The sequence below is a fragment of the Zingiber officinale genome, chromosome 6A, assembly GCF_018446385.1.
Source record: "Zingiber officinale cultivar Zhangliang chromosome 6A, Zo_v1.1, whole genome shotgun sequence".
NCBI lineage: Eukaryota > Viridiplantae > Streptophyta > Magnoliopsida > Zingiberales > Zingiberaceae > Zingiber > Zingiber officinale.
The window spans coordinates 126,503,292-126,527,627 of NC_055997.1; the positions used below are offsets into that span (position 1 = coordinate 126,503,292).

The window sequence follows — 24,336 nt, forward strand, 5'->3', positions numbered from 1 at the left end:
AAAAAAAACAAAACTCTTCAAAATTTACTAGTAGGCCCAAGGTAACACGGGGAAGCATCATAACCTACCTTGACTGCCACGCTACCGGTGGACGTCGTGTGCAATTATCTTTTACATGATGATGTGCATAACTTTTACAAAACTCATAAAATGGCCTAGTGCCCGAAAAACTGCTGTAATATGAACTGTAGACAAACAATTTTTCAACATGTTGAATTTACATTGATGCAAAAAACAAAAATTCTGGTTGTTGCGAGTGTTTCCCTGAAGAGTAGCTTGAAAATTATCACTGTATCCAGAAAGGAACCAGGGGCTTGAATATATCAAATGCTTAATTGGGAGCAAAAAAAAATGTACCAATCCAGTACCACCTATATCGTTGGCATGCCCAGATATGCCATGATAACAACCTTGTATATCTTCACCAAAGAATATAGTAGCGTCTGCAAGTCCTCAAAACACATTACTTTGATAAGTTTATTTAGACATTCCCATCATTATAGGAAAACATTTAAAAATCATAAACTAATACATTAATTGACAATTAAAAAGAGTCATTTTCACGATTGTACTACTTTTAACATCACTGTCATTCTTTTAACTAAAAAATGCAAGTAACCCAATCGAATCCTGCCTATAGGACCAATGAGTCTTCATGTTCTGAGAACGTCTCAAATAATATCAGTAGTTTCAATATCAGTAGTTTCTAAGAGGAATTACTTGCTATTGCAAAAAAAGGCAAACATGCTCTCCTTATTCCGTAAAGAATACATGTTGATAAGGAACCACGGTGACAGAGGCAGGCTAGTAGTCATTTTCTCAAGAATAATCACCAAAGAGATCCATGTTGTGGTTGTGGCAATTCATGAAATTCAGGAGAAAACCAGTTCAAAATACAGAGATAATTATATGGCTAGGTAAGATGAACAGCTATCTGGAAAACTTTTCTGCTAGATAATAAACTAACAGTAAACAAGGAAAACCATCATTTTGTCACCTTTCCATATCTTCCAATCTTGTCAACCTAGTACTGTTCAAAAACCAATACACAAACAAATATAACTCTTAAATCAATCTTAACCATGCTAAAATGACACGTGAAATAAATTAGAAGATCTATAGACATGGAAAATAAGATAGGAATCATGAGACAAGATATTCTACAATGTAGTGAATATACTAAGGTACACCAGAAAGTGTTTGCAGATATTTGATCAATCCATATCTACAAATATTTCCATTATGGAAAAGAATGATAATTTCAATTTGTTGTCAATCATTAAACAACCTTCATTGATCTACACCAATCAGTACGTACACCTAAAGATGTAATTTAATCTACCAATGCATGACATGTCAAAAGATCTTCTTGAGCTCAGTGGAGGTAAAAAGAATATGCTATTAAAATCCAAAGGATTTAGAAAAAGGAGTGGCATGCCAGGATGTATTGGTCTAGAATTTCTTGAACCAAAGAAATTAAGTTTCTTTTTTGAAAAAGAAAATGTACGTAAACAAAGTGGTAAAAAGAAACAGCCTCAATAATTACATAAACTTTACAGCTTCTTCATAATTTTTATTGGTTGAAAAATGTAATGAAATAAAATGCTCTAGGTTGGAAAAGTAAAGTGAAAAAAAGATTAAAAAGTAATTTCAACAATTACCTGTGCAATTTTACAGACAAGCAGAATTCAAGTATTAACTTGAATCCAAAAATAAACCCTTCAATAATCTCATATGTTGTATGGCTGGCAAAATTTCACAAGATCTTTATCCTACTTTTGTTCCATATTTCTCTTCCAACAACTCATCAAGAAGACCAAAATTAGGCGCACTTGCTTTTTCCAAACTATCAGAAGGCAATTTGCGGATACAACCAAGAATATGCTGAATGTCACGGCAAAGTCTGAATTGAAAAACAAACACAAAACATGATTGATGTTAGCTAAAGTGCATTCAGTCAATCCGCAGATATGGTTAATGCTCACCTGTTTTTTGCTTGGGGAGTGCTGAGCTCCAATTTTGAAAATGCTTCTGAAATGTGGGAATGAAAAATATGAACCACTTGCCTGCAAATAATAGCATTATCATAAACGATAAGCCAACTGCTCAGAGTACTGGCTTTAAAAGAGATTAGTTTCCTCAGTAAAAAAAGCAGGAACCATGGAACAAAGATATAAAGCTGCATAAATCAAACAATAGAAACAGGAAATTGTATCTGATACAGAAAAATACTAGTTACAAAAAATTTCAAGATTTCCTCAAGCCACAGAAAGTTACAATTAATGAGATGAATTTTGTCACATCAGATAGTCTCTATATTTTAAACCAGAATACCAAGCAAAAAGGTGCGATTAGAAATAAATGAGTTTTCCTATTAGTCTTTGGTAACAGTAAGTCTTCAAAGTCAACAACTTCTAACCATTGATTATATCAATTATAGAAACTTAGAGTTTCTACATATTTTCATTCATTCATCCAAGCATGTCAATCTCATTAAGAGATCCATTGCATATTTTCTTTGAGACATCGATGTTCCTTGAAAACTGTAAGTAATTTCTTTATTAAGAAAGTAAAGAGGTATTTTGAAATCTTTAATAACAACTTTTGATTGAAGATAATTTGTGATATTTATGATATCCTACACATCATTTCATATTATAAGTATATCATCAAAAAAAATTGTTTCAAGATAATATATGACATCTATATATCCTACACATCAAATATGTCATCAACATTACCAAAATTAGAATACAATGGTGTTGTCCCGAACAAAAGTGAATTACCTGCTACACTTGAGGTTGACTTGCGTGACTTCCTAAGAGAACTCTCAAATCACATTCAAGAACCATAAATTGCCTTTTAGGTCTACATATTTTAATCTATCATAAGGAACATAGCATAGGATTGCTCCACATAAACACCTTTAGAAAGGTTGCCAATCAAAAGGCATTTTAAATGCCCATCTGAAATATAACCAACTTTAATTTATTCTCAGAAAAAATATATACAGAATAGGTTGTGATGAGCAGTGGGAATAACTCAAAGCAGTGTACTTCACAAATATGAATAATGATTTAGAATGCCTACTAACAAGACCTAATAATAGTCAAGGTGTTATATTTGAGCATAACTTGACAAGGTTCCTCTAGCCAATTACAAACATTGTTCAAATATTGAACATACACTATACAATTCAATTGTACTTTAAATTCTTAGCTTAATGAATATACCTGAAGATAGCATGAACATCAGCCTCAAGAAGAATTTGTGATAAGATGCGATGAAGATAAGTAACTTCCTGCAGGGAAAATATTCCACAATTGAATGTCCAATCAGATAACCTGACAAAGGATGTAAATATAACCACAATAAACTAGTACTTAGTAGCTATTACAATGTCGAAAAATTACCACCATAGTATGTTTTGATTGAAAAGAAAATCCTAATTCATCTCATGGAAAGGTTTTGCAACAAGAAACGATATAAAATGTCTAGTCCAAGAGCTTTCATTGGTGAGATGATCCATATTTATATAACACTAAAAATGAAAAGAAAAATTATCTAATTCAGTAAGACATCAATGCAAATTAAATAATTAAACAGTCGTATAATTGTTGGAATCCAAAGTGCTTCTTAGCTAAAAAGAGAAACATAAAGATACATTCATCCCTAAGTGTAAAAAGACTTTCTTGGTCACAGATCCATAGAGCTAGTTTAAAAGTCATTAACCTTTGTTATGGATCGAGCAATCTGACTCGGTTGTAAATCATTATCCTCAGGCGCATTCCAACTCTCAATAATCTGAGGCAGTTTGCGTAGATTTGCAAGCAGCCTTTCTCTCATTATCTGTATCAGCTTCATGTGAATTTCATCTCGATGAACCTTGAAGTCCTGTGTTTATATTGACTTATTTAACAAATGAACATGTCATGAATAATGTTTTTTTAGAAAAGGCGATATTTAAATTTATCACATGAAAAGAAAATAAACAAAGCAACAGATCCAAAAAACTACTACTGAAGAAGTAACACTGTCTTGCGGCTTTACTTGAAAAGATCAATACTTAGTAAGGAAAACATCAGTAGAAATTTAGGACATAAGAGTGAGGACAAAGGCATAGATAAGCTATAACACAAAAACATGATGCATCTTAATACTTGCATAAGAAAAAAGTTATATAGTTTAATTCAGGAAGTCTTTTGTGATTTGCATATATGAAACACAGAAACAAATTATAAATTTTCATGTGGAAGGAAAGTTAGAATTAGATGGTTGCTTTTTCTTACCTTCATTCCATCCCACAATAGTTTCAACCCAAGGAAATAAAGTAAGGATGAAATAGAACAGATGGTTTGTTTTTCTTCCATTCAATCCATCTCAAATCAGTGTCCACTTAAGTAAATAAAGGAAGGTTCATATATCCACTTGTTCATTCACTATTTTCCACAAGCTATCTCATAAACAAAGCATTAGGGAAGGGCCTTTTTTGTAGAACTTATTTCATTGCAATAAATATTGCCATGAAGCCTATAGGTAGTCACATAGGCAAGAATGAAATATAAACATTTGTATCTTTAGTTTGCAGGAATAGCTACTCTACTCAAGAATTCTAATGGAATAATTGTTCATTTGTTTGGTTGCTCAATGAACTTGGAATATCAACTCTCAAGGAATTGTTGTTCCTTCATGATCCTTCTTAACTCCTCTTTTAACAATTCCAAGGAATATGTTCCTAATCCATTAATCCATTCCACTATCCAAAGAATACGTATCATGCGCTAGCTCAGCAGAACAATAACCAGATGGCTAGATGAGTAAGACAGGCTGACCAACCGAGCTGAAGGGAAATGTGAAATGGACAGGTTGCATAGGTGGATGGGCCTTGCAGAGTTGCAGGTTCAATGAATTAAAAGAAACAGATGGGCTGAGTGAGCAAAATGAGAAAGTAGGCCAACTCCAGGAAGATCCTTTCTTGTTTGGGATATTTTTATACTGAGGAGATTATTTCTTGTCTACTATTTTTTTCTACAATATAACTAAAGAAATGAGAATGGAACAAGCATTCCATTCTATGAACCAAACTACAGATATATATTTTTATTCTATGCCTAGTTTATTTCATTTCATAAGCCAAACCAAGGAATATAGTACCTATACTGCTCCTACTCTATTTCATTCCCTAGAAATAACTATGTCATTCCTCATTAATTTCACTCTATAAACCAAACATGTTAGTGGATGTTTTCATTTACTTGCTTTATTCTTCCTTAAGTATCTCTACAATTGCACCATTACTCTGTCTATAGCAATCTTTGCATGAAGTTGATTGATGATTATGGAAAGCATGCAAATAGACAGGAAACAGGAATTTGCAAGTTCTTACACAAAAAAATCAGTCAACTTCATATGGTCATACCTGTGCCACTCTTTCTATCTCTACTGCAAGCAATGCTTTGCGGGCCTCAGGTACTTTCTCGAAAAGAACACGTTGTATTTCTTCATATAATCACATTCATACATCAACAAATGTGCAAAAAATAGCATTACAAAAATTGGCCCACGCATGACCAAGCAAATGGTTGAAGAAAATAAGATAGCAGTAAAGGAAAAGAAACAATCACATTCAGCAGAAATCTATGTTGGCTTTTGTGTAGATTTGAAATTTGGATAAATTTTCTGCAATTGATGGATAATATATGAGAAAACAAATTATAAAAAAAGCCTGACACTATAAGAGAACTAAGATTAAGACAAAGAACTCCAACTACTTCATTAGTTAAGGTTACAATGTGACAAATACACAGATCATTAACCTAAAAAAATGTTCACCAGGCAAAGTGAACAATTTGAAGTCAGAGTATGGTGTAAAGCTACAAAGTATATAATCTACAGTTCTAAAACAACTAATTCTGACCTCGAAAAAAAAGAACTCAACACCTAAGTAACTAAGTATAGTGTACCTTAATAATGGAGTATCAGCAGAGTATACTTAAAATATTATTAAACACTTGCCGACAAATATACAATATGGATGTGGATCCAAGAACCTAACAAAATTGTTTCTAGATTTTTATGTAAACAATACTATAGGAATGTCAGATGTCTACTCAAAGTGCAAATGTCATATACAGATATGAAGGGGAAAAGATGAATAATAAATAGCATAATTGATAAATGCACCTAATAGTCTATATAGCATAGCGATACTGAAACTTGGTTGGAAGAGTAGAAGATGACTGTTCAGGTATGTCTGTATCAACAAGCTGAACAAAATGAAACAGAGAGACTTTACTTCTTCAAAAAAGATAGATAAGCAAGATAAGAATTTCCATTGAATTAATATTGGATCCTGGATAAGTGGATAATAATGATGGTTATGACTTTTCATTAATGTATTTCCATGACTCAATTTCTAGTCACTTGCAACACAAAAGGAAAACCATGCTAGCAAGGAGAAAGTGATACGATTAGCAGTAAAAACCTAGAAAATAGAAGAGACTAATCACTAAAGCAAACAAGTGGTTATCTGATCGAGATTCAAACAATCAAAGATACAACAGACATAGCCACAATGCATACATAATGTATTAAACGAGTTCTCACAAAGATTAGTAATAATTTCAGACCACCATAAACTCTCTCATTTTTTAATAGATAAATATATCCACAGCAACTCAAAAAGAAAAGACCAAACTAAGTGTTTGTTCAGCTGATTAATAGTTTTAAGGATGTTTATTATAACTACACATGAAGACTAAGAAATGATGGCACTTCGAAATTGAAATTTGAAGATCAAACATATCTAATTGCTTCAATATAAGCCTATTAGAATAAAGCACACTTTGATTACAGCTCTGGATATATTAAAAAGACAAGATGACGGCAGGATATGACTGTTAAAATGCAGTAATTATCATTGGTTTACCTGGTATTATCGCATGAACAAAACTGACAATCTGGCTTGCCAAAGCTAAATGCTTAGAAGTTATGGACTTTAAACCTGATACCTGAAAGCAGGAAGGCAAGAGCGATGATCAGCAGATTTGTTTTTGATAACCTAAATGTCACTTATATTATAAGGGTAACCCTCATGGATGTTTTATATTGATGCAGTCTTGAATAACTATAGTGTCACTTTAAATAAGCATAGTTGATTGTTGAATATGAACTACATAACCATTCTCATACATGCTCACACCGTGTATAGCTAGCAGATTTCCCAACCACATGCCACTTGGAATACATTCTTCAAAACTTTGGATGGTACATTACCAAGTAAAGACAAAATTTATAATCCAATGGTATAGCTTGGCCTGAGCAATTAATGCCAATAAACCATCCTAGAGTCCATAATAGAAGTAATCCAACTGCCCATTCTCTCAACATCTCATCCTCCTACAAGCTCACTAACATCCATGTTATTGTTTCTGACCTCATGGAACTCAATCTCCCCTCTCTCTCTCCTTTGCCTCCAGATGTATTGATCTTCTCAGACCTTTCATGTCCCTCTCCCCTTCATTATATTCTTGGCATATCATCAGCCATTGAAACTTAAAGAGGAGACAACAGAGACTAGTAAATGAATTGATAAAGGATGTGATAGGACCAAAAAAATTAAAAATTATTGACTTTTCTCCCTATGAAAATATTCATTCTAATTACAACATTTATCTAAGAGACTACAACAACAGGCAGCTCTTGTATAAAACATAAATTTTTTGTTTGATTGTAACTTGAAATAAAAGCTAAAGTGCAAGTGAGAATGAAAAGTCATAGTATAGCATGATATGACAACAAACCAATCAAATAATTACTCTAACCTTGGGCATAGACAATTTGGTCAATGAATAGACCTCCCATTTTATCATAGCAACAAGTATTTGTGATTCTGACTTAACAACTTTGTTTAAGGAATTAACCAAAGCAAACCTGCATTGCGCCAGCTCCAAGAACAAGCTGACAAGTCCTCATGTTGAATAGCTTCAATATTTCCACTACACGATGAACCACTTCAGATGACAATGATGGCAGGAATTTACTAATATCAACATACTCTGATAGCATCTTTAACAATATTAAGCCACTGCATCAGATTATTTTATGGAATTAATTTAAAGAACTTGCAACACAAAATTAGTAACATAAAGAGTAATATAAAACAGACAACTAATCTAACAATTTATTCTCTAGCAGTAAAGGTAGGATCGTCGTGGATGCTTAACATAGATTATTGGTAACTAACCAGTTTACCATGTGATAGCCAACACCTTGATACACGAGCATTTGAGAAGCTGATCTTCCAGGTTCATTTGAACTAGCATTGCTATTCTGTTTAGGTGTAGACTCTACAATGGTGTTTTGGTTTACCATAGCTGATAAGGGGGAAGAAGTTTGTTTATCATGATCAGCAGCTTGATCAAATTCTTTCTGAATAGTATGGTCTTGGTTAGAAACAACAGTTGTTTCAATGGTGCTAGAATTGGGATTGTTTGACAACAGTTCACTATTGTTTATTGATACATCAGCAGAAGACAAAAGTATAACTATGGCCTGGAATTCATCAGGGACATCCACAGCAACCCAAGTTTCCTGATCGAGGACTGCCTTGATTTTGGTCATCTATACAGAACCAACAAGGCAAATTCAGTTTGGAGCATAATTATCATAAACATAATTTACATGCAACAACATTAGGTACTTCAAAAATTTGAAAATATACTTAAGTTCAAGAAACATAATGTTTTCCACTAATTTTCCTATGACTCACACGACAATCATGCTGATAGTCAACAAATGCCTTTGACTGCGACTGAAGAGTACCACGAATACTATAACCCAATCTTCCACCAAGCTAGAAAAAAGGAGTAATTTCAAATTTTTACTAAGCCTATGAATCAGTTTAATAATCACAAAAAAAACAGGAAAATTCAAACTTACCTTCTCTGTAGCAGCTATAAAGTTCTGGGTTATGTCATAAATGCGTAAGAATTCTTGAAGTCTTAATTTGGGATGAAGGAGGGCACGGACACCAAGTAGTTTTGCCCATCTTCCATGAGCAGCATCACAAGCAGCAAATACAGCTTCTGTGTTTTCTCTCAGTACATCAGCACTGAAAATTAATGATAGCAATTTAAATTTCTCATGAATCAATGTAGCATTTAACAACCATATCATTATAAAAAAAGGGAGCTGTAAGTGTGCTGCAATTAAAGAAATTCTGAAAACAAAAGCAACTCTCCTAAAAAATATTCAACTATCAAATGTATGCAAGATTACAAGCATCATGCCAGGAATGTAAGATACTACAACCTAGATAAGACTAAATTTATAACAATCATATGCGTATGAAATGATTAGTTTAACTTTGTTTATAAATAAAATATGCTTTTTTTCCTCAAAACACTTAAGTTTTGGCTCTCGAGAAAAAAATTGCAAAGGGGGGAAAAAATGTAATCTGGGGGTATTTTTGGTATGTAAAAAAGAGAAAGTGAAAGTGTGCCTTTTGGGAACTTCAAAACTAAGGAGCATGATTTGGGAAAAAAGTAAAACTAAGGAGCGTGAGAACTTTGCCAAATTACTATTATGAATATTTTGTAAAAAATAAAAAAAAATTAAAAGGACGGTTTTGAAAATATTATTAAATTAATCTTTAGCTATTATGAGGTGTCTAAATAAGCAAACCATACCTTATGCTCCATTAATCTAGCTTTAATATGGACAATGATTGAGATGCTTGTTATATTTATAATCTTTTACTCTAAAATTTTAATTGAATAGATTATATCAAATTATAATCATATTTTTGGAAGTAAGCAAGCCAAGCAAAAAGGAAAATCAAAAGAATAAATCTCATCCTAGTTCATTTTGGCACACTTTGATGCATGCTCAAGGTTACCAAGGCTCAACAAAATATGGTACCCAAATAGTAGATTGGCAAAGTACAGATTCTTCAACATGAAACAATATTTTAAACCTTAGTTTAAACATTTGACTAAAGTACACAATTGAAAGTACATGTTAGATTAGATTTGTTATTTTTCTAACTTGAGATTAGATTCATTAAAAACTCAAAATTCAAAACTAAAATTGGCAACCCACTAAAAGTTGTGAGTCTTGTCTTATGCTTTGCCACAGTAGAGGCTAGCACAAAAAGTGTTGGCATGCATCGAAGAGTATTGAGATGAATTTAAAATGATTTTACTTATTTAATCCCCTTCGATGAATTTTAATGTACGTTTAATAATTAAATATTCAAAAAAATTAAAATTTTATTGTACCATATCATATAATAGTTGACATGCTTTAACTTATTTTAAAGATGAATTTTAATCATTTAAATGTCACTAACTTAAACCTTCTACTTTTCAAAAAAGACTATATTAGTTAGATACTTGAATTAAAAATGATTTTACACATTTTTTTCTTCAATGCATGTAGAAATGAACTCTGATGAGATTTACTCGCTCAATACTCTTCACCTTAAGTAGTTTACTTTTAAACATAAAACTACAATGATTGGATAATCAATTGAAATAGAATTTTAAAGAAAAGGTTAAAAAACATGCTGATTTATCTTGACACACTTCGATATGTGCCAAAGCATCTTGAGCATCAACAGCATATGAAACTCACTAGCAAGACCACCACAGATGCAACAAGAGATTCTCCATATCAGCCAATATCAAATGTTGGTACTTTATCATAGCAGTAAGTTTTCGGCATGCCGCTTTGCATGGCAAGGGATTTTAATCCATAGACAAAGCAACACCAACTCTAGAATTTTGTATCGCATAGGGTGGTACTAACTGAGATTCTGGGTATTTGGAAATTTCAACCAGTGACTGCTTAGTTCTTCCAAATTATCTGAATGTCCATTATTCTCAGATGAAACAATACCAACTATAAATATTCTCACAAATTATCCAGTCCCACAAAAACCAACTTGGCACTTTTCGTTACCTAAGATCAGAACACACTTTTGAGGAATTTATGTTTAACATCAAGGGCATGCTTACTGGCTACTGATAATTCAGAAAATTGAATAAAATATCAATTCAGAAAAAAAGAAAGGATGATGAGGGAAAGTTTTCAAACCTACATGATAATTTTAAATAGTACATAAATTCATGACATTGCCACGGTTCTATCAGCTAAGAAAGATTTTCTTTCACCTGATAGTTTCTAACAGGGCTTTGAGAGGTGAGGAATGTTGCGTGTAAATCAAAAGGATTAAACAATGTAAGGAGACTGCTTAAGAAAATAATAGTACAACTAACTTCTTTTAATCCTGCAGGCGGTGCCGCGGTGTTAATCCTTTAATTGTTTTACTTACATTAAAAAAAAATCATATCCGTAATTTCCCTATTTTTATAGCAACTTAAGGTGTCATAAAAGAAGATAGCATAGTTTATTCATAATAATTGCTCATCTTAACTAAATAGATAATTTCTTTAGGTTTGTTCCATATCTTCAATGGAATAAAAGAGACCAACAACACTCATCCAACTGAAGTCAAAATAGCTGTGACTTAATCTTTCCTGATAAGAATAATTATTTAGCACAAACCAAGAGTTAATACATGATAGATCCATAGTACACATAATGTATAGAGAAATTTTTCTAATATTATTTGCTTAAAAGGAAATAAAAAAGGAAGAGAATGGAAAAGTCAAAGATGAAATGGGAAAGAAGACTAAAATGAATTTTTTATATGGATAAATGGAGGACTGAAGGAAGTTTAAGTAGTCATTTTTTCAACTATTTCAGCATTTACTATGACACAGTAAAAGGAAGAAAGAAATTTCCATTTTATTGGTTTTTTTCCCTTTAGGTTTCTTCATGTTTTTGCATAGATTAGTTTTTAAAAGATGACTATGAAGTTCACAATTTCTGCCTCTCCCAATTTATGCGCAAATAAACAAACAACAATATTTTTCTTCTAAGTTTTTCATCAGCTTCCCAGTCTTTCAACTTTCCCTCCAAGTAAATGTTTCATAAAGGAACAAGGGTGATTGTGCTAACCACCTAAAAATGTCTTTCTATAAGCCGAACAAAAACAATAAAACATACAAGAAAGTAACTACTAGAAACCAATTGATAATACAAGTAAATTCTAGAATGTTGGAGAAACTTGTTAAGCAAAAAAGAACAATGAACAACAACCATGTCTTATCCTACTAGGTAACGTTGGTTATATAAATCCTTCTACGTCATTGGACTCTATCCCCTGCGATATTATCATTTATATTTAAATAAATTTTATTTTATTTTATTGTTGCTAACCAAGTCTTTTTTGGCCTTCCTCTTCGTCATTTGATATGGCATTTGTCATAGTTTCACATTGTCTAACTAGAGCATTTATTGGTTATCTAAATCGATGGTCGTACCATCTTAAACAAAAGCAATAAACACTCAAAGAAAAATTATCATCCAAAAACATTGAGGATGATGGAATTACAGAAACAATATAGGATTTAATAGCATTATGAAATCATATCAAACCAAAATCTACAAAATCTCACCGAAAATTTTTGGATGTGCTTGGACTTGAATCATTAGCTTTTCCTTGAACCAATGAGATTTTAGGAGGATTTCTGGGAAGGGAATGAGAAACATATGGAACAAGATGGCCATTGTTCTCTTGGGAACCTTCTGCAGTACCATGTGCAACTGCAGCAACACTGGGTTCAACAGCATAACAACCATCAACATTTCCCATAATCAGCTCAACAATCCTTTTAACTTCTGCAGCCCGCGTCAAATGTGCCTGTATTCACTAAATGGTAACAGATCATGCACAACAGTCCTAAATTAAGCTTGAAAATCATATAAGTGAATATAACAAGATGCAGAAATAGGCAAACCTTTAAAAAGGCATATAATGAAAGTTGAACAATCATGAAATAATTTCATCAGAAGTAGCTACAAATAAGCAGAGGAAAGTTTGCACAATTAAGAACAAACAAATAAAGGCTAATTACCACACTATCGATCTTCAATTTGCATATGATAGGATCATAATTGTAAATAGTTTGGGACCTAATTGATCTGTAAATATAGAACCCACATGGGTATAAATGTAAGATGACAATAAGATAATATACATAGGTAAAGGAGAGTATTTAAGAGAAAATTCCCAAATTATTTTTTTCATATAACATAGTTTAGGAGCCATGTTTCAACACCTCAAACCTGTGTGGCACTCCACCTCTGGTAGCAATTGGGTGGACCACTTAAGAGTAGAGCAGAAGACTTTATCAATTACAGATTGGACAATTGAAACTGTATTAACTTTTTCAAGAAAGTAGGAAGGCTTGGTCAATTGCAATAATATAATTGGCAATTCTTTAATCTGGATTCTTTTTCAATCAGGAATCTGATTCTCCAATTGAGCTATAGCATATTCAACCAATCTTTTGCAGATTGACAATTGTAATCGAGATTTTGCCAGTTACAGGGAATATACATTGTTGGGGTTGAAAAAAAACACAAGTTAATGGAAAATATATATTGGGAATACATTGTTAGTTACAGGGACAATAGTGAAAGAAAGATTGTTGAGGTTGAAAAAGGACAATAGTGAAAGAGACATTGCTGAGGTTGAAAAAAGAGACCAAGTTAATGGCAAGAAGGAGACCTAACAAAGAATGGGTCAACTAGGTCAGTTAAGGTAGCAAAGTGGTCATTACAACAAAGCAACAGTGATTGTGGCAAACAATATTGTCCCCTTAGGTGATGGTAGAAATGGCACAAGATATGAGGGAGATTGATAACCAAAAGAGAATAGGCAAGCAGTAAGTTGTAGAAGGAGAGCAAAAGAAGGGTAGGGGAACGGAAACAGAAGAGGAAAGATCAAAGTATAAGGGGAAGAGCAAGAAAAGGAAAATGTTCAAAATATTGCTCCTGCCAACAGCTTTGGAATTTGTGTATAGGAACACACATCTTTATGGGGGATTAGCAAAGATTAGAATTTTTTTACATTTTTATAAATTTTAATGAAATTTAAACATTATGATAGGGATGCTTTTATTTTAAAATAATCTAGCTACATAAGTTAGGCTTGATTGGACACTAAAATGGTGTTGAGTGCATTTTAGGAAGATAGGGAAGAGTAATATTAAAACGACATATTTGGACTCATCATCTAACCTCACACTCAAAGTGAGCACACAACATCTCTATTCATCACGTGTGAAAATTATAGTAGTAGTCATGTGGAACATTTCGATTTTGGATGTTGTCTACTCATATCTGAGTCCAACAAACATAGATTAAAATCTTTTGAGAGTACATTGTAATTTACCCTAGATTATACTTGTGAATAATATTGAGAAGCTAATTTGGTCAAACTGAAAGATCCAATTTTATATTTGATCAATTTCTAACCAATTTCAGATCCCTTGTTTATTTATCTATAACAATAACTTAGAGAAGGATATCCTCCGACATCCCAAGTTGACAAATTCATCCTACGTTCAAAATTTCGGCTATATATATATATATATATGTTGACTGGAAATTCCCACAAAATGAGAGAATATATCTTGTTTTTCCTGAGATAAAGAGGTTATCCACAAATGATAGGACCCATGATCTGTAAACATTTCAAGGAACAAAATTGACTGAAACAGTGGCATAATGTAGTGATGATTGGTTTTAGCATGTTAACGCTCTTCACCTCCACACACACACACCGCTCCCCAACTGATCAAATGTAAAACTTTTATTATAAAGATGAGGTGACAGACATCCAGATCCATTCTGTTTCAAGTAATTACATTCCAGTCTGAGTAACATAGACTAGTTGTGTATGTGAAAATATCATTAAGTGAATGGAAAATGGAATAATTCTAAATACTTTTACCTGCACAACGTTGTAAATAGCCTTCAAAAGAAGAACAAAGCTTTCAGGAGATAGACTCCGCAACTTGCTTGCAAGGGACAAACTTCCACCTGATTCAAGATGTAAGAACATGAAAACAAGAAAAAATAATAATATTGATCTTCATGTATGCAAAAGAATATGACAATTAGCCAGACCATCTGAATCACCAACTCTGTCGCTGGTAACCAGATCAGAATCCATTGGTCGAGCTAATAGAACTGGAAGAGAAGCAGCGACTGTAGCTTTAATTGAAGCTTTCATTTCAGTAATAAGTGTATCACGGTACAGCCTCAACACAGACGGAAGCTTTGCCTAAAATAAAGTATATAGATCCTCTTAGAAAGAAACAAAATATCTCTTTAAGAAAAGTGAAGGTGTTAGTTAAACCATAGCTAAACAAAGATTACTTGGCTATCACCATTCCACATGAAACTACTGAAGATAATTTCCTTTAACACATTAGTTAGCACAATCCAAGTCCTATTAAAAAAATGGAAAGGGTATGAGGAGTGCATAGATAAATCATGAAAACAATAATTAAAACCATGTTGCTGAATGTTTGAATCGCAGTCTAAAATAGCATGCCATGTTGGTCAGCATGGCCAAAGCATACATGTTGGACTGACCAAGTAGCACACGACAAAGGTATGATAGACAATACAGGTGTCGACTTCTTCTAAGAGTTTCTTCCAATATTCATGGGCAATGAGAGACAGCAAGCATGGGGCTGAAGCGGAGGTGTGCAATTGTGTGACAGATAAATATAAGTTTTGCACATATCTTATGTGTCATGCACAAAACTCACAAGCTGCAGATGCTTAGGTGCCAATTGGACACACTCAACAACATCGTCAGTTGAATTTCAGATGTCCACAGGTGTCAAGATCCAAGATGGTATCTTCTTCGTTCCTCTAGCTCCATCAAGGCTTTCATCCAATTCCTCTAACTTTGTCTTCTTCCTTTCTTTTTGTCAAGAAACCAAACACAAGAAACGGTGCAACCAGCGCAAGGTGTCAACACAGCATGACACTGGATCATTCCAATTAGTTATGGATACCTCGACTCATAACAAGACTTAATGTCTTTGTTTGAACAAGAAATAGCCATTATCCATGCAAAATCAAAGTGCATGGAAAAAGAACAATACAATAAAAAAGTTGATAAATAGAAATAAAAAAACAACAATTTCAATCCCAAGCCCAAATGAAAAACGTTTGAGTGTTGCATTAGACCAAGACAACCAAAGTTAAAATTTCTCTAAATCTATGAATATGAATGGCCAACCCCATTGTTGGAATAAATACGGCCAGACAATGAAGATAAATAAATAGAAAGGAAAGTGAAATCAACTATATGCATTAACACAGTTACTTCAAAAAAATAAAGCACATCTATCAAAATAAAATCAAATGAGGAAGAAAGGAAACTTGCTGTTCTTAGTAGACCGATGATGAGTGGAAGAAGACAATCTTGAAGGTTAGAGCTTTCCTCATCCTCTAACTTTACCTGCAGTAAAACATAGTACCTTATGTGACTTGCAGTAATTTACAGCAGCCTAGTTCACGCAATTATTGAAGTTTAGGCAAATTATTGATATACTTACAACAATCTTGGACTTCAAATGATAAAAGAAAACAGAGAAGGAAGAGGCATTTTGAATAGATGTAAACATGAATTTTATACTAATGAAGTGAAAATATTGAAAAGCAAACACACATCAGAGATACTAAGGTAGGAAATTGGGAAAAGACTACTAATTCTAACAACCGACAGGATAGTTGTTGCAGAATAATTCAAGTAAACTAACTGATATCATAATGGAAAATAGTTGGCAACTAAAAAAAATAATTAGTTCTCTTTTAGCTATCATCTAGGTATAAAGGAGAATTGTGACCATGGAATTTTTCCTCCGTGCATATCTTGTTAATAATATTTTCACATTTTGTATCATCCATCCCTAAGGTCTCTGATTAACATATTGTATATCAAACATGTTCTGAGCAGCTAAGGGACTGCATAGAGTATATGTATGCAAGCTCCAAAGACAATTGGAACAACTTGTAGAACTATACTGTCAAGATGCAAAACAATATATATAAGAAAGCATCTATCATAAAATATATTCAAAACTCAACTTCCAAAATTCATATAAATGAAACTTCTTCAACTACAGCATCGTATATCAAAATAATCAACCTAAGAAATCCATAAAAAGGAAATTGTACAGCAACTACGTAAAATGTAATATAAGTTAAAAGTCAACATCTACCACTTAACATACAATAAGCAAAAGAACAAAGACGAGGGTTTACATACTTGGTCCTCTACTCCTTTCATAAGATCACTAGCCTTACTCACTAATCTTGATAAAATCATTGAATCAAAAACCTTGCCATCAGGTATGGAAGCACGCATGAATTCTGCTGAAAGAATGCTGCAAAAAATGAATATAGCATGTTAAAACCAAACTCTAAATAATGAAACAAATAAGTCTCATAAGATAGTAATTATAAATCTAGAGTATAGAGATTAATAAGAAAGTGTATATGCGATTGAAATATTTAACTAGGAAACAAGTCAATTTGTAGCAAATTTATATAGTAACATCTTTTCTCAGTGCAAGTAACTATAGTTGTATGAATACTCCACGGTTGGCATTGCAGTCTTTAAGATAAGAAATTCTAGACATGACTCAATCTTGGTGCTGAGGGAATCTATAAAGTTTCACAAAAAAATAATAATAATTTCAAATGTAAATGCAATTGTGCGGACAGCAAACCAGCATAACTTGTTATCAAAATACATCTCAAGAATGAAATTAACTTCCTACACTTACAATAAAGGTGAAAAATCAAGACATTCATAAGATGATTAAGCCAATCGCCTAAGACTAACTATTGCATGTGCAGATTGATTCAAAATTAATCATCAACCAAAAAGGTTGACCAAAGATCAATTATTAGAACTACTAACTCATTTTTATATAGCAACAGTAAAACCTTCAAAATAGAAAGATCAAAAGATGAGCATTGTCATAAGTTATTTTTGCTTAAATTCTGGATAGATGTAAAATACTGCAACCAAATAATAATTAAATAATAAGATTTAATGGACGAAAAATCTTAATGGAATTTTTAGGAATTTTTAGAAATTTTCTGGGATTTAATCAGAGCTCGTGTGACGTATTTAGAGGGGATGCACTTATGGGCGAGAAAAAGTCTGTTTGGAATACCCGGAAGTGGGAATTGATTGAGAGGTTTATCTAGGGTTAAATTTTTAAAAGCCTAAGTTATAAAAGCTGGATTTTCCCTTGAGCCCTCGGCGCCAAACCCTTGCCTTGCCCTCGCCCTTGCCCTTGCCCTTGCCGTGCCCTAGCTCCCCACACGGCGCCGGGCTTCTTCTTCCCCTCTCGCGCCGCTGCCCTCTCCTCTCTCGCCTGATCGCTGCAAATCTTCGACCCGAGACATTGGCGCCGCGCCACCAGCCACCATCGTTCGCCCACGCCGCACCTCCGTCGGTCACGACGAGCCCCAGCCGCCGGCCTTGCCTCCTGCCCTTACCACAGCGGTGATCTCTCTTCCTCGCATGAGCACCCTTGGATGCTACCGACTCCTCCTCACGACCGCACCAGAGATGCCGACTGCCAGTCCCACGTCACACTCGAGGATAGTTTTCGTTTTGGTTTTGTTATCGTTTGAATGGTATGTTGATTTTGTGTATTTTGCATTTCAATGAGTCGATGTGAATTTTTGGTGTCTAGTCTGATGGTTGCAGGCATTTTTTTAGTGTCGTTGTTGGTCTTGTTTTTCGTGTTGTTTGTGTTTTCCGCTGCGTTTACGTTGTTGTGTGTTTCCTTCCAGCCGTATAGGTTTATTAAACTGCGTGGTTGTGTATATATATATTCCAGCCAAGTGTGGTTGAGGTATATTTTGTATGTAGTAATGCTTCAGATTGTCACCCGTACTGGGGAGATGCTGCCGAAATTTCTTCGGACAGGGACTCCTCTGGGGCGTGACAATAGATGACAAGCTGGTCAATAGCAACAACAGCTTTTTCACTTCGCTATGATTATTACAATGCTTAAAAATTAAAATACCACTATTTCTATTGGTTATCAGCTAAAACCCAGATAAAATAGAAACCTACTGTGTCAAGCTATCAAATGCATTAATTGCAGCAGTAACAAGTAGCACACAGAAAGAGTAATAATGTTTAGCCACACCAGTAATTGACCAAGGAAGAACAAATCGTCTATTCTTCCAGTCAAAAGATATTTTTTTAGTTAGTGCAAGTCATGTATTAATTTCTGAGACCTCAAATCAGCATATGAAGTATAACCAAAAATGTGTCTGGAAACATCAAAGGTTTAGGCAAACCTATTTATCGAATCCAAGGCACTTGACAACTGATCTCGAAGATGCCGAAAACAATGAAGGCCAACAAGCTCATCAGTATCCTGTTTTGTAATCATTGATCAAACAAGGAATAGAAAAAGTGAACAAGGTGATCATTAAAAAATTTAATGCAAGATTGTGCAGATTCAACAATTCAGAAAGCGTATAAGAAACATAGCTTTAAGTATCAACATAATTTCTTTTTCAATGTGTTGAACTAATGAATAAGATGAAGCCCTGTAGTAATGAATTAGAATACCCACTGGATAGAAAGCAGATTCTGCAGACCTCAAGCAGCAATGGTTACAATAAATGAATAGCATAACTTCAGAAAAAAAATCTATCTTCTCTTCCATGTGAATGCAAGGCACTTTTGCAGTAGACAAAGATACCCTACTACTATCCATTCATTATTGAACATACATGTAGCTTTTCAGATGCATCTCAGACAATAAGTTGTAACCTGTTAGTACTCTTACTGAACTGATAAGGTTACTTGTCTTAAAAATACGAAGAAATTGTAGAAAAAACTTCACTCAATATTCGAGGGCAGGAGCTTATTTTATGAAAGATTTTGCTAATCTTCTCAAAAGGAATTTTTTGGGTTAGCTTTAAGTAAAATATTACCTAAGAAAATTGTTTTTGTAGGAAATTATTCACTTTATTTCTTGCACTTCCATATTACTAAGTTACCTCCAATAGAAGAATAGCATTTCAAAGTACACTAAGCAAATATGCATAGAAGAACCTTCAATATCTAGAGGTTAATGCTTCTTTGTTTTTACCAAGAAGAATTTCATTGACACCTTTTAATATAGTATAAAATCCTTTACCATGGTTTGTAAAAGATATGGTTGGCCCATAATCCAAAACTAGGCCAATTCATGGATAACAATCTGCTAATCCTAATCAAATTTTAGTCCATTTTCAGATGTCTTCACTACCCAAAGAGATACAACAAAAGAAATTCCACATGATCTATGATCGAGTAGAGATTGAAAATCAAAATATATTGGGAAGAATTAACCAAGACACCCAAGAAGAAAAGATCAAAGTTCTGTATTGAATTGATCAACAAGATTTACAAACTATTAGTAATAGTATAATGTGGAACAAAAAACTCCTCATACGAAAAAAAGTTTGCATTCAAAAAATTAGCCAATGTGACCAAAAAAAATTATGCCACAAAGTATGAGATTCATTAGTAGTGATTGATGGCAAATCCTTACAATTGAAAATATGTCCTAAAATAATACTGTGAGTCAAGACATTTTACCAAATATCCGATAAAAACTAAAAAAAATCCATAATTAGTCTTTGTTTCATGCACCAACTCAGATTTAAAATATTAAAAAAAAACAACCCAAAACTTACCAGCAACTGCTGCAAATCATCTATCACGTCTAAAGCACCAGCACAATCTGCTGCTGCAACAAGCTGCACTAGACAATTATGTTGCATCATATTTTGTTCATATCAGAGATAAGAGATGTAAGCTATAAACTAATTGAGAGAAAAGCAGACATTCTGGCAGAAGTGCATACTAAAGGAATTTCGTAATTGTTTAGGATGCAATGATCTAAAGTTTTCCTGATTTCATTAGATTACAAGAAAAGTAATGCAAAAGAATCTACCAAGAAAGGTTATAAGATATTCAAATTATATATAATTTTTTGAAGTTTGAAAAGCACTGAATAGAGGATAAAGAAAACAAAATATTTAATCCAAATCACTGGATACCATGAATCAATACATGCTTCTAAACTCACATAGCTTACATCCCTTTGAATTCAAAAGCATGTTTCTACAAGCAATGGAAATCCATAAAAAAAAATTTTAACCCCTGCTCTCCCGTCTTTAGACAAGTAAGGCCTGGGAAGCATCCATCCTAGACAGAGTCACTAATACACAGGAATTTTTCCTTGTATATGTGGATTGTTTTTATGGAAATTGGTTTAAGTACTTAATTGTGGCGATATGATGGTAGCCATTACATAACAAATTCTCTCGAAAGTGATCTTAAGATTTCATAGAATATCATGCTCGTGAAAAGGTGTAAAAACAATGGATAATAGTGTATCAACATTAACTGCTCCCTCGCTACTATCCTTTAGCCAAACAATACACAGTGAGAAATCCCCATGATAGTCCAAAATAGAACACATTTTATATGCCCGATTGATAAAATCATTGAGCTCCAGCAATATAAATCTTTGAATATGAAAATCATCCTATATGCCTTGTTGACAAGAAATTAGTTTGTTCCTATTGTTGTCATTTTATGCAAGTCTGGTAGTGTTATTATGATTGTGTTTTAAGTAATATAAGATTTTCATAGCCATGATTGCAGCTAATTTTGAGTAACATTTATATTTTTTAGAGCATCGTAAAACTTCTACATTTGTGTAAGCACATAGAGGCTCAAGCAGAGCCAGAACTTGGCACGTTAGAGCACCTATCACTTTTAACTGGTGGTTATCCGCATAATGTAAATGGTGAAAGTTCAAAACATCAAAGTAAGTAAATGATTGGGTAACATATTATGTATATTAACAACTGCATTCTATGTGACCTGTTGAATGGTTCAAATATCTTAAGAACTAAGATGCACGTATCATGATCCTGTATAGTTCAATCATGCATTCTGATATTCAACTTAAAATTTTAATAATATATTAAACTTTTATTTTTGTGTTTTAGAATGATACAAGAAAAGTGCCTACACAAATTCGTCACAGGAAAACCAATAAGAAGCCCATAATTTGCATTGAAGCTTAATAACAAGTTCAGTGATTTTAGAACCCCCTAAATACTTCTTTGCTTGATGAGATTATTATAGCTATCTCATTTTCCCATCAATCAATTAACTCATTCATCAAAGAGGTACTGAACAAGAAAGAATCTCCAACACAAGTTAGAGAAACAGTGTTCTATTACTAGATATTATCTGTTCTGAACAGAAATCATACAGCAATTTGATTAAAAAAGGAATTAGAGAGTGACAGGTTGTACCAGTTTCATTGCCCCCAGTGCTTGGCTAACGTAGAGGATGACAGTGAGCTTCTGGTGCAGTGCTAATAGATTTCCACGGGTGGCATTCAGCTCTTGCACTTTTCTGGCTGACCCAACAAGATCTCCAGTTAGGATCCGGATAGTTTCCTTCAGTTCCCGAATCCTCACACATGCTTCCACGATCTGCCCATTCAGACCCTGAAGCTGACCCTGAGCTTCATAGAACGAATCCGATCGCAGTGAGATCTCCCTCACCAAATGCATCTCAACGACATCCAGGTATTGTGTCAATCTCTCTTGGAGGGCCATGTTCTCTTCACCCGACGGTGAGAAGGAGCATGCTGCCTTAAACGTGGCGCCCTCCTCCAACGCGAAGTCCTCTTTGAAAAACAACGACGGAACCTCCCGGAGACAAGCCACCAGAGCCTCCCCTTGCCCTCGGACCTCTCCGTCGCCACCAGAAGCGTCGTCGGCAGCAGCGGCGCTCTCCTTTGATCTATGGCTGAGGATGTCCTCGAACCGCGAATATGCATCAGCGACAGACGAAATGTAGGGAAGAAAGTCGGCGCGGGCGACCTCGGGGAACGAGACGGACGGAGCAAAGGGAGCAGTGAGGTCGGGGTAGGCGGCAGAAGAGGAGGACCACCAGAGAGACCAAGAGGCATCGGAGCGGCCAGCATGGGGGTTGTTAAGGATGGAGGCAAGGCTGTGACTGACGGCGCTGCTGCCGGCGGATGAGGAAGGAGAATCGAGATCGTGGGATCGGCTGGAGGCTGAGCTGGAGCGTCCGTTGGACGCCAGATCTCGGAGGCGGGAAGGCAGTGGCGCCTCCATATCAGCGGTTGCAGGTGGGGGATTAGAAGCGGAGGTGCATGGGAGATCTGGAACCCTAGAGCTGGAGAGGAACGCCGACGAGATGCAGTCAGATCCTGATCGAGGAGGATGAGAACTATAAGTCTATAATTGGCTGCTTACCCTCCAAATAAACATAATAACCGAGATCAGATCTGAAAGTTTTCTTGAGTGCTTGGCCGTAAAATTTTTATTAGGACACGGACAAGAGGAAAGGAATTCTGAGGTGTGTGAATTGAAAAAGAACACAAGTCTACGTGGCGATTCTACTTACGTGTCGATTCCAGCGGGACGGTTCTGGCCAGGTCTGCTTTAAGCTCCATGAGCTGGTTAAGCTGGTCTGGCCTAGTCGATAAGGAACATGAGTCGGATATACATGACATATGGATCAGCTTACCAATTTTGTTTAGATTTATAATTAAATGCTGATGACTAAATTTGATATTTGTTTATATTCATTTAATATATATATAATTAAATAGAAAAGTTTTAACAACTAATTAAATAAAATTGATAAATTTCAATAAAAAAGTTAATAAATAGGAATAAAAGAACATCAATATAATTAAATAGAAAAGTTTTAACAACTAATTAAATAAAATTGATAAATTTCAATAAAAAAGTTAATAAATAGGAATAAAAGAACATCAATTTCAATATCAAGCCCAAATGAAAAACAATCTGATTGTTTTGTTAGAACAAGACAACCAAAGTTAATGAACAATATTTATTTTTTTTAGTAATCTAAATATTTAATTTTTTGAACCAATTAACTCTAAATGATTGACTTTACCTTATTAAAGTTCTCATCAACCATTAGTATAAATATAAAACGTGCTAAGTGACCCAACAATAGTAACTAAATTTTTTAAAATCAATCATGCTAAGCAAATGCTTTGTCAATATCACTCTTATCTTATCACTTGTGTTGTACCTGAGAGCTAGTGAATAATATTCACAAATAAAATTTATCATGTTTATCAATACAATTTTTATTAACATGATTAATAGATTTAAAAAAATATATTATTAGATTTAATAATCAATTAAATAAGTTTAAAATGGTAAAATTTATGACATCTACGTGAACTCACATCAAATCAAATTTAAATCAAAGTCTAAAAAGCAAATTAAATTTAAAAATTCATTTTAATAGTTTTAGTTCAGAATTTGATTATTTTACTAAATAAG

General features: G+C 33.9%; 1 protein-coding gene across 1 annotated transcript; it reads right to left on the reverse strand.

Moving 5' to 3' along the window:
• Positions 1-23,331, reverse strand: LOC121997967 (vacuolar protein sorting-associated protein 54, chloroplastic-like). Its single transcript, XM_042552671.1, has 19 exons — positions 22,294-23,331; positions 20,656-20,718; positions 19,264-19,343; positions 17,204-17,321; positions 16,319-16,393; positions 15,043-15,199; positions 14,867-14,955; positions 12,525-12,769; positions 8,941-9,112; positions 8,771-8,854; positions 8,246-8,622; positions 7,933-8,086; positions 6,929-7,010; positions 5,420-5,499; positions 3,733-3,894; positions 3,234-3,301; positions 1,986-2,066; positions 1,662-1,903; positions 1-443 (listed from the first exon to the last, which is right to left on the reverse strand). The coding sequence occupies exons 1-18, from the start codon at positions 23,125-23,127 to the stop codon at positions 1,768-1,770; spliced, it is 3,057 nt and encodes a 1,018-aa protein (XP_042408605.1). The 5' UTR covers positions 23,128-23,331; the 3' UTR covers positions 1-443; positions 1,662-1,767.
• Positions 23,332-24,336: the final 1,005 nt, after the last annotated feature.

What these genes read in the sequence shown, in the direction of transcription:
- LOC121997967 (XM_042552671.1), bottom strand. Translation starts at nt 23,127, where the DNA reads ATGGAGGCGCCACTGCCTTCCCGCCTCCGAGATCTGGCGTCCAACGGA. An exon ending in TGAAAGGAGTAGAGGACCAA is followed by an intron (nt 16,394 to 17,203) that starts GTATGTAAACCC and finishes GTTTTACTGCAG; the next exon opens with GTAAAGTTAGAGGATGAGGA. An exon ending in AGATAGAAAGAGTGGCACAG is followed by an intron (nt 3,895 to 5,419) that starts GTATGACCATAT and finishes ATATAAACACAG; the next exon opens with GACTTCAAGGTTCATCGAGA.